Source organism: Melopsittacus undulatus, chromosome 3 (assembly GCF_012275295.1).
Source record: "Melopsittacus undulatus isolate bMelUnd1 chromosome 3, bMelUnd1.mat.Z, whole genome shotgun sequence".
NCBI lineage: Eukaryota > Metazoa > Chordata > Aves > Psittaciformes > Psittaculidae > Melopsittacus > Melopsittacus undulatus.
This window is the reverse complement of record NC_047529.1, coordinates 77,918,220-77,930,179: the sequence shown is the minus strand read 5'-3', so window position 1 is coordinate 77,930,179 and position 11,960 is coordinate 77,918,220. Positions and strand designations below refer to the sequence as shown.

General features: G+C 40.5%; 1 protein-coding gene across 1 annotated transcript in view; it reads right to left on the bottom strand.

Annotated features, from left to right (window-relative positions):
- Positions 1 to 8,157: 8,157 nt before the first annotated feature.
- CNKSR3 (CNKSR family member 3) overlaps positions 8,158 to 11,960 on the bottom strand; it is a 59,205-nt gene continuing 55,402 nt past the window's right edge. The window contains exon 13 of the mRNA XM_005150072.3: positions 8,158 to 10,954. Within this exon, the coding sequence (XP_005150129.2) occupies positions 10,656 to 10,954 (299 nt within the window). The 3' untranslated portion in view covers positions 8,158 to 10,655. The remainder of the gene's footprint in view (positions 10,955 to 11,960) is intronic.

The window sequence follows — 11,960 nt, the reverse complement described above, 5'->3', positions numbered from 1 at the left end:
CATTTCCTAGGCAGTTTATTATTCATACTAACACAGTCACAGTTTGGTATAGACTCCAAAGAAGTGAATGCCTGCTGGTTGTGTCCCTCTTCAGCTCTGAGATAAAAAAGAAAATAAAAAACAAAACAAGATCTCTGAGCAAAGCTTCTTTGTGTTGCTTTTTCCATTCTGCTGTTCATTAGGCCTTTTGAACTGTGTTATTACTATTAAGTACTAAAAAGCCTAGAGACCAATTGAATCACCAACCCAGCATACTCAGGAAGTTACAACTGTAAGATACCGCTTGCTACAAAAGACCTTATATGATCTAAGTAAATAAGAGACTGTAATAAGCGGTTAAATCATAAAGAAACAGCTAGCCTGTTTGCCAATGTTAACAAAATATCCCACAAGAAACTAGGTAGATCTTACATGTGGAAAACTGAAGATGATGTTGCTGCAGCAAAGGGGTTGGGGGTATGTTCACAAAACCACTGCTCCCACTCAACCCTATCACCTGTGTGTCCTACTCCACAGCTGGGATTTTTTCTAGCATTAAACAGCCCTTCACTACTACTGAGCTCATGTCCATAAACAAGTAAATTAAGTTTAGAACATCAGCCGCACAGGAGACAAGTTGAGTTACCATTTTCTTGCTGGTGGCTGAGAGGCACCAAATCTCACAGTTTACCTCTTGATTTTGAGAGGGGAGCAGCCACCCAGTCTTAAAGGGTTCCCAGCCCTAGCACAACTCCCATGTCCTTCCCATGAAGCACTGCTTGAAATGTACTTATATTAAGCAAATCATGCCTGAAAAGTGTATAAAGCATTACGATTTGAAAATAAAATCACTTTATAACCTAGTTGTAACATAGATTGCTTCTTCGATCCTCTGAATATAGTTTAACTTACCACAAATCTAGAGATATCTCAGGAAAATTGTAAGGTTTGCACATATGAACCAAGAGGACTGCCCCCCCATGGAGACTCCTTCCTACCTTCCTTATCTTCCCCCTCCCTCCAAATACAGGAAGAGAGATCACCAGCTGCCTGATGAAGAAAACAACCACCGAAGAGTGTGCATCATTCAGATGGCTTGGATGATTCAGCTTTTCCACGTGAACTTGCTGAAGTTGCACATAAATGGTTCTTTGTGCATTTCTGAATCAAAAGTGTCATTAACAGTCCATGTACATATCAACACAATTTCTCTTTGAAGAGCAACTTTCCATGTAAAATGCAGCAGCATATCCATTACCTCACAATGGCTCTAGTTCTCAAACCGATGAATAATTATGTCTACCTATGCTTATATACTGCAGTATCTCCAGCCGTTAAAAATCCATATTTTACTGTTCTCAAAAACTGCACCAAACAGGGCAGTGAAAAGAGGATCTAGTGAAAAACTGATAAATTTGGAAGCCACCTGATGTGATGTGCATTGGTTTTAGAGTGAGAGGGCTGCGAAGGAGCAGAAAAGCCAGATGTTAGAGTCTGTTCTCTCAGATAAAACAGCATGATAAGCAGTAGCTTGATTGTAAATGTCCCACAAAGTTACCAGCAGCTACATTTTGAAAGCTCGAGATATTCTCATTGTCTAGAAACTCACAGGATAATAATATTAACAGTTTCCAGACAGTCGGCTGGGCAGCTGGCAGGGGAAGAAAAGATGTAATAGTGCAAAATACATACAAGTTTACTGCTCACATTTTAAGAAACAGTGCCTGATTTTACTTCTCTAATTTCTTTATCTATTTCCCATTTGTTCAAGTGTTCACTCAAATCCTCTTCATCAACAAAAGCCTATTTTCATTTCACCCCTGCAGCCATAAACCAGAAATGGCTCTAATAAACAAAACAGATTTGACACAAAAAGTAAGAAGAAGAATCAAACCTATTGCTGCCTTGGGCAGAGCCTCTTGCCAGACAAGGCCAGTTTACTCAGCAGAAATGCTCTTTTATCCTGGAGCATAAAAGCAGCACAGCATATGGAACACAACAGCGCCTTCTGCAGGCACACAAATATAACAATGCAGTGATTGCCCAAGGTACTCAGCGAGGGCAGCCAAATTGGGTCTGTCTAGAGGAACACACAGCGGCTGCCCACATACATAAGCAGCACCTGTAGCACCACAGGCCAGCTCACTTTAGAAAACGGAGAAGGTGGTGACAGATTGAATGGACTGGTCATCATGGGAAGTCACTGAAGACCTAGAGAAAAATAATAGAAACATTGCTTGACATGGTGCTTTGACCCTTCAGGGGTCACCTAGTGTGCCCCCTTTCCATTAAGACACTACCTGGGATCTTGTGTTAGGGCTGCAAGGTACATGAGAGTACTGGAAAATAACCAGAGGACCATGCTTTGGCAGTATCTCTTCTTCCACTAATGGCTTTTATTAAGTTTTGTGTTTTTATAACTGACATTCACTTCATTTTAAGATTTTATATATATCTGACCCAATGAACTTGTATCAAGCTAATCAGGCTAGCGCAATTCTCACCTTGAAACTGCTGCCCAGAGTCAACAGTGCCAGACTAATCCACTCCAATCACACCCAGCTGTGTGAGCCACAAGCACTGTGTGAAACCAGAGGGTGCCTGAAACCTTCTGCGTCTTGAAAACATGTCAAATACTTCACAGCAAACTAGATGACAGATGTCCACATTTGGAGGAGTGAGCTGTAGAAGATGTCACATGCTCCTGATACTGGAGGGGGGGGAGGGTGTCAGTTTTTCTGAGCTTCAGATTTCTGGTGATTTTTTTTTTTCATTCCCACCATTTCTTGATAGCAATGGGAGTAGTTCTCATCGGGACTTCCCATCACACTGCCCCTTCTTCGGTCAATCACTGGGAAAGCAAGTCATGATATTGAAACTTGAGCCTCTTGCACATCCTGCTAAAAGAGGCCTTATTCCCCATACCCAGACCATATCCATCTCCAGTACAACAGCAAAATCCAGTCAGTAGTTGCATTTCTTGTGGTAAGGCCCACCCACGTGTGAGCACCCCAGGCGTCTGCCTCAGTGCTTCACTTTGCAGTCTCTCCCCAACAGTCCCAGCTTACTTGCCTACTTTGCACCCATGAAGGCCTTTCTTCACAGCACTAGATGAATGAATCATGCCTGTCCCTTAGGAGAAGCTCATATACTGCTAAACTTTTTTGTTTTTCGAATAATGGCTCCTTCACATTACCTCTGCGTTAACACTAAGCTGTGGGACACATCATCCCTACAAACTGTTCCCAGGCTTCCACAGGAGAAGAAACTTTGCTAATTGAAGAACAACTCATGTATCTTATCACATTAGCCCTTTACTCTGGTTTTTAGTTTAGTCCCACATTCATCTGCTACTCAGGTATACTCGTAAGCCAGTTCTGACCTACAGCTTATTGGTACCTAAGTCACCCACAACCAAGGGCAGGCTGCTCACTACATGGCTGATGTGGACCAGGTATATGACCCAGAACACCCCACCCGCCTCTTCTCTCTGTTAACAACAAGCAAGCCTCCCCTGGCTCACAGCTCATGGAAATGCTACACTGGGGGAGGAAGGAAATCCCCTACCTGTCTACAGGGCAGACAGAAGCTGACAGTGCAGATACTGTTAGTAAAAGTCCAGCCCATCCCTGAAGAAAAGCCACAGAGCAGCCCCTGCATGACAGCAGAGAGAGGGCTGTGGAGCTCACCAGTGGCCTGCTGCTTTAAGGGTTAATGCCCACCCACATCAGCAGCATCCCAGGCAAGCTTTTCCACTGGAAAACTATTAGATGAAATCAATTCTAAGCATTTTTACTTCCTGCCTTTGAACTTATTACTTCCAAATACCTGAACAACTACTCTTCTGTGAGCAAAAGCTTTAGAAAGTTAGGAGCTGAACCAGAGGCTTGTCACTCAGCTCTTGAGCAGGAGGAAGAGAGGGTCTGTTGCTTTAGCTTCTGGGTTACTCCATGCCTTCTTATCTCTCCACTGTGCCTAGCAGCTGCACAGACAACAGGAGAGGGGCAGATAGGAAAGGGCCTGCACCCATCTCTCCAACAGGGCCTGAGCATCCAGAGTTACAAGGATCAGAGCAAGGAGAAAAAACAGATCTTCTTCCCCATTGATACGAAGCTTATGTATTTGGAGCTAAAGGGTGAAGGACTGCTTGGGGTGGTCTAAGCAGCTTCAAAGCAAAGTCTAAGCCAACGACTTACTAAGCAGAGAGGAATTCTTTTGTGAATCAAGAGTTTGGAAACACTGTCTTGCCAGCAGCACTATTTTTACTGGAAAGCTCTGGCCAAAGATATCTTGGACAAGAAAACAAAACTAGATTATGCTATAAATATTAAAAGCTTTATAGCTGTTTGTTTGTGCAATAAACTCCTGGAAAGTCCTTTGACCTTAATGTAGGGAGGAAAAGGTCAGAGAGGAAGAAGGAAATAGGGAAAGGGAAATAATTCATTTTGGAGATTATTTATTACATTCTCATCCTTTTTACTTTTATAGCAATTTATACCAACTTCATCACAAGAAATAAACAGTCAAGAGTTTTGCCAGAAAATATTAAGACTTCTGCATGTTCAATGGGACCTTGAGTGGGCTTGGGGAAGAGTCACAGCTAGAGCTGTGTTATGCTTAAGAAAGCCTTTGTTCAAGTTCTGCAGAAATTTAAACACCACAGTTGCCCTACCTGAACTACAGCCCCTGCTTCCTACTATCATGTAATGAAACCAACTTTTTTTAGCAGCTGGTGAAGTCTGGCTGATCATTTGACGGTGAAAATCCTTCCTTTCATTATGATTCATAAAGTTCTTTTTCATAAGGTTGAAAAAGGTTTTTTTGTATTTTGTTTTTTTGGGTGGGTTTTTTTTTTGTTTTTGTTCTGCATTTTTGTTTGTTTGGGTTTGTTTTTTGTTTCTTTACACTTTAGACAAGATTTTACAGCCCATTTGTGACTACTTGGCATTATTAACATTCTCAATGTAAGCATATGAGGATTTCATGAGAAGCATTTGCACTGGAAACAGCTATGTGAGATGAAAGAGGGAACACATTAATAAGGAACACTGAGAAGCATGGGATTACTTGGAAAAACCATTAAACACCTGTATGATGTTAAACTGTGACGTTTTCTACAGCTCTCAGTAAATATTTCCCCAAACAAAAAAGCCTCTAAGCAAAGGTCACAGGGATCTGGAGGCTCACTACCTGCAAAGGCACTCCCAGAATATATTAAAACACACAGTAGCTGAGTGCCAGCAGCAAGCACAGCCCCCTGCTTCATCACAATCTCATCAGGTCTGCTCCACAGGTTCCTGTTCTGGCCCATCCATACTGAAAGAGAGTTACACTTACAGGAGAGGGAAAAAAAACCCACAAAAAATAAACCAAAAAACCCCAAAGAGCTTTGCTGAGAGTGGCACTGTAACTTGGACTTGGCTGTCCCCTGATTCCGTGGCTGTTTCAGTAAACTTACATCCTCACCTCTGCCCAGGGAACATACAGAAATTGTAATCACAATTCTGCTTGTAAATAAACACTGTTTTATCTATTTGTTTTATGATCAATTATTGTCTCCATACCCAGGCAACAAATCATATAATCCCCTAAGAAAAGTTATCTTTGCCCTGTCCTCAAAAAATATATTAGGTTAACTCCATAACCACTTAAGGGAGAAAGTCGGTGGCTTACATCACCCTGATCAGATGAGGTGGCCACACAGGGAGGTTTAAAAATAAATGTTTACATCTACTCTATGTCATGCTAAAACAAACATATTTCTCCCACTGTCAGGAACTGGAGAACACCCAAAGGTCTGGATTTCTTTCCTCCACCAAATATGTAATCCTCATTTTATTTCCTACTGGCAAAGTATGCGCAACGGAGAACTCCTGCCTGTTTCACATTTAACACATGTAGAAAAAAATCCCAACTCCAAGTGATGTTGGCTTTAAATTTGACTTTCCACTTCTGGATTGAGTCGTGAGTAACCCAAACTAAGCAAGCTCCTGGACCACTGTGGGAATGACACAATCTCACGAGCAGTTACTGACTACCAAAAGAGAAGACAAAACCGATGGTTATGCACTTGCCAGAGAGCTGGGTTTACAATGCACAGGCAACAGGATAAAGAGGGGTTACTATTTTAAACTGATGCAGCAGCAGTGTAGGCAGTAGAATTTGGTGAAATTATATATTGACAACAGCTCTTGACTGCTTTTGTCATGCATCCTACAGCTTAAGTTCCATGTGTGGAACTATATATAACTACTTTGAGTGACTGCTCATTTCATATTCCAGAACCACGCAAATGTAGCAGTAGCAACAAATGGGAATGTAGCACTTGTGTGGGTTGTTTTCTCTGCAGTTACCGCTACACAGCTGAAACAGTGTTCAACACAACACAGACCCATACATTCAGCTTAGCTTGGCCCCTCTTCCTTCATTCTCCAAACTGAGCCTTTTTGAAGTGCTCTTCCTACATTTTAGTTTAAGTAGATGGCTTTCTTGAGAGCTCTTGTCCACTATAAAACCTTGCAGCCTGCAAGATGACAAAGGCATTTCTATGCAGTGGCCAAAAAGAGCATGTGCTCCATAGCCACAGCATGTGCAAAGGAAAACTCACACTAAAGAGATGAAAGGAGCCACAGCTCTGCAGTGGGACAAAGTCAGTTTACTCCAAAACACTGAACACTTATTTCCAATTGGGCACAGGCATTTTGAGCTGTGAGAGGGTGGCACTAGAACATGCAGTGGAAGCTGGGGAAAGAAGTTATCTGAGTCCAGAAGCCATAAGCACAAGCCAGCACCCACCCTCCTCCAAAATGGCAGTCCTGCTGTCAAAGGCAGTTCTGAGAACGCATGCACACAAGTCTTGCAGCTCAGATCATGCAGAAGAGACTTCAAAAATTTACTGATGAATGCAGAAAAGCTCTTGAGGAAGTAAAACCTGTAAAAAACGTGTGAGCTGAATTTATCATCAAGGTCAAAGTTTAAGCCTGAGGAGGGATTTAACTTAATCCACTCAGGGTATGGCTGCAGCTACAGAGCAGTTTATGAAGGCTGCCTGTTGGGAATGCAATAAAGCAAGACATAAGATTGGGACCAAAAATCCCAATTTTTTTTTAAGAACGAAATGCTTTTATCCTTTCCAATTATAAAACTAGTCTTCACCATTAGTTTCCTGGTTTGGCCAAGTTTTAGAACTCCCCTCTCCCCCTCCCCCCTTTTCTGTTAAGTGAGTACCCAGCTTATGGAATATGTTGTTTTTAAAACAAGCCCTGCTTAAGAGGAAACAAAAAAAAAAAAGGTTATCAGTTCATTTTTTTAGTATAAAATCACTATAATACAGTACTCTTGTCACCTCTGCTGGCCATTCATAATTCAAACACTGAATAATGTCATTATCCATAATATTATCATTTTCCACATTAGGGGAAACGCATTGCTTGAAGAATCACCTTGAACTCTGTCTCTGTAAGTCAGCACTATTCATTTTTGTCTTATTTCCTCTTCCTCATTACCATCTAGAATAGCATCCTCTTGGCAATTGGTTATGCAAGGGAACACACAAGGAATTGGCTTGCAAATGCTCTACAGACTAAAATGGAAGCCTAATCAATATTTCTGAAGGGCACATTCCTGAAGTATCACCATACATATACGCAAGAGTACCTTTTCTATTATTTTTGTGGGATTTACAATCCTTTCTAATTGTGTTGTTTTGCTACCTTGACAGAATGTCCAGAGTATTATGGAGTACTGTACCACAGCAGGATATTTGGATACATATGTTGTACTCATTAGGGAAGTCAACCTTGGCATAGTTTTTGTTATAACAGATACATGTACTTCAGTGCCAAGACAGATTAAGCCAAAAAGATATCTTTCTCAGATTAAGCCAGAAAGATACCAACATCTGCAATTGGTTCCTAGATCTGTGGGTCTTTCTTTTAAACCACCAAAATATAGAACACCCTCTATATTCACTATACATGGTAAAAAATTAAGCAATTAACATCTTTCAAACTTAACCTCTTGGACAAAGATCTGAGAGTTCAGACTTTTCAGATGTTTCCCCTCACTGTCAATTAATATGGTAGAAAGAAGGACAGCATAAGAGATGGGTAGGAGAAAATATTCCACAAAGATGGGGCAGATTTCACCTTCTCCGAGATTAAAATGCAAAAGGAACAATTTGAAAAATATGAATTTTTAATACCTCTCCAGTAGAACTTTTAACAGGAGCTGTTACTGTAAAGAAGAAAAATACCCACACTTTGGAATGTTGTGACATGCACTGCTGTGGGTATTTCCAGCATCATAAACCATTCTTCCATACCAACAGTAGCATTTCTCCCAAATGGTAACAATAGTACTACATGATCTGTGACACATTGTTATTTGGTAAGCAACAGCTGGTTAATATTGTATGTTGTACACAGACATCAAGAATGTGGGGTGTTTGTATTTTCCCTCTCATTTGGTGTTCATGCAGTGAGGGACTTCAGTGTTTCTCTGAAACAAAAATATAGGACTTTATTAGATGCCACTACACATGTGCAGCAGCTTATTCAACCAATTGCATTATCACCCAGTGTCAACAGCACACACACTTGTTCTCAACACAACATCAAGCTTCCCTCTAGATCAGAGCCTGACTCCCCCACTTGCTCCATCAGCCCTCTTTGGAAAGAGCTTTCTAGAATTATTAACATTCTGTAACAAATACAAAAGGAAAGGAAATACAAGATACATGCTTCCTTCTTTGGTAAAGAAATCATCTGGACATTATTTGCACATACCTGAGGCAAAAAAAACACCCTTGCTTAATGGTCACCTCCATTTTTAAATCATGGAAAACCAGACATTAAAGATGAGCAAAAATTCCATTTTAAAGTCTTATTTAGGCAAGATCTCTGACTTTTATCTAGTTCGGTAATTGTGATTTAATTTAAAACATTCAGTTTGGGGCTCATCTGTACTACACCACAGTGCCTACACCAATGGCAGTTTCAGCCCTCTTCTCAGGGGCAGAAGCAAACTGTTCTAGGTTTCAACTGCACCTCAGCTGTATTTGTCCGTGCCGCTAGTACAGATTGCCATCTCAGGGAGTGGGGAAGAGTGACACAAGACAGACATAATCTGCTTTGATGAGAAAAGTTCAGGCCAGCCCCCAACTAAATCGTGAGTCACAATCAAACATAATTGAGAACTGAATTTAACACACTGTCTCTGAGGGGTCTAGCACTTCACAAGGTTGTTGCAGAATGCCCTCATCTTCACAGCCAGATTTATGGTATGTTTTTAACATACCATAAATAACTTGTGTTATCACATACGATTCCTGCTCCAGTCCAAACTAGCATTTAAACTCCCTTCCCCCCCAGTTATTAAATATATATTCTTCATCTTTTCAGTAAGGCCAAAGGAGTAAAGGCTGTTGGCAATGTATCATCTAAGAAAATAGTTAGTCTTATTAGCAGGGAATGCAAAAGACTTTTTCATTTAACTAATCTGTACCCTTCCTGCAGTACAGGAAGGTACAAATGGTATCTGTTTTAAGTGTAAAAAATATATACAACTATATTTAACATTTAAATTAAGCACAACTGTTTCATACCAACAATCTTATGTACATTCAGTTTTAAACAATACCTCTTTAATATCCTCCTTTTTTGTTAAACAAGTTTTATTTTCCTCCCAGCATACCCAATGCTACTTTAAAATTCTGGAGAGGAGAGAATTTGAGCTATATAGAAAATAGCAAGAGGTCTTACAATTGTAATATATCATAGCACATCTTTTTCATAAACAATACAACATTCAAAATCTGAACCACTATAGAAGCTCTCATGAGTCCAACAGGACTGCCTTTAAAACTGACTTTGGTTAACAGCAAATCATTCTTAAACAATTAAGGAAAAATATATATTCTTTTACCACCTCTACAGATGCATTTCCTTGGTATGTTGTAGTAATCCATATATCTTTGCAGATGAGAACTGCAGCTGCTCAGCGCTCTTCACTTGTACTGTGATTTCAGTAAAATGGATTATATATCAAGTTGGATTGATTTATAGTTCCATTAGTCCAACTTCCTAAGATCTCCATATAAGAGAACCTTCTTCCTAAGACTTCCTAACATCTCTGGATATCAGAGAAAGAATGGCAACACTACTACTTCTTCCTCACAAGGCTGAGCTCATACAGTACTTGCAATAGCATTGCTAAGTTGCATGAAACTGCTGTTTTCCTGCTTATCTTTCCTGGTCAGGAGAATAACACAACATTTGCTGAGCTCTACATACTCTGACACCCATCCAGTCACACCAGCCGCTAAGAATTCCAACAACTGAAGTGCCACTGGACTTTACAGTAATGCAATGATTTCCTCTGAGTCATTATGCATGTTTCAGGTCACGCATGGCCTCTGTATCACTGAAATTTTACACATTTCCAGGGGAATAAATGCCCTCAGCTTTTGGCCAGGAAAAGGAACTTGATCTTTATCTTTCTTCCCTCCTTGCACTACAAAACTCTCTGATCCACCTAAAATCAACAATGAAAAGGCAAAAATGTAAGATTCTCCAGGAAAAGAACACCACATTAGTCACTATGCATCAGTTAAGCTGAAAAGTAGAGAAGTCTGACCAATGAGCAAAGGCACTTGGTAACAGTCCTGTAAACAACAGTCAATGAGTCAACAGTTTCAGTCTTGTGATCCAACTGACCAGCAGCGAGGGCTCTGTGGAGGAAGATTTTGTGGATGATGTAACAGAGGACTTTTTAGCACCTTCCTCTTGAAAAGGAATTGTTGCGCTGTTGTGGAGGTCTGCGTTCACAAAATATCTGCTGCCTCGAATATAATCTGTTCCCCTCATTAACTGCTTCTCAGAGACTGGCCTTGAAAGAGGATGTTGCGTGGAGGGGCTTTCTTCAATGATTGGGGGTATCCTTTCATTACTGAAGTACCTGCAGAGGGCATCTTCACCTGCATGAACAGGAGGAAGAAAACCAATTACTGCTGACTTCAAAATCCTCCATTAACATTTTCTGTTTTGATAAAGAGATTTTGGTTGCAGTTCAAGTTACCTAGATTTTGGTTACCCTTCTAAACACACTTCGACATAAGCAGCTGTGAAGAGATATATGGCTTTTTGCATCTTTCATATTTTAAGCAACACAAAGAACAACAAAATCAAATCACACATAGACAATACCATTTGACTGTTAAACTACAAGACTGCTAGTGCAGACTACCTTCATGCAAATAATTGAGTGAGACCCAATAAACCTTCTTGTGATATGTCATTGAATATGCTGATAGAGCAAAGTTCTATTTATGTTTACCTGTATGTTACTCATTACTAACTTAAAAGCTACAAATATTACTCTGGACAACAGAAAATAATTTTGCAGATAAAGATGTAAGCACTTCCCTGGTTTTGACCACTGATGTGTGATGCTTTCTCTGGTTTTACTCTTCCCTAGACAACTGCTCCACAGCAGCTCCTAAAGACATCCTACTGGGCTAGACAGGTCTTTTTTTCTGACCCAGTACAGCTTACACACAAGACTGTAGCACTTAAGTACATTTCAAGCGCTAAGAACAGCCAACACAAAACCAAAAGCAAAACCAACTAAGAAAAAAATACCAAACCCATACACACAAAACCCAGCCCTGCCACCTGGTGATCATTCTGTTAGACTTGTTATTTAGCTTGCTTCCAGTATCCCTCCAAGTTGATGTGTCTTGTTTTCAGCTTATATATTGCCTAGAATTACACATTAGCTTTCCATAACAGATTTCAAGAATAAAGTAAATACTCATCCTTTCTTATTTCCCACTCTAACAGGACTTGTAGACTTCCAGATGCAAACGGAAGCCAAGGAGGGAAGGGAAGTATGGGAATGAAAAAAGCCACCCAACCTTACACCCAATGTTAGAGCTTCTGTCTCCCATTCTGTGTCATCTGCAGAACATGTTGATATTTAAC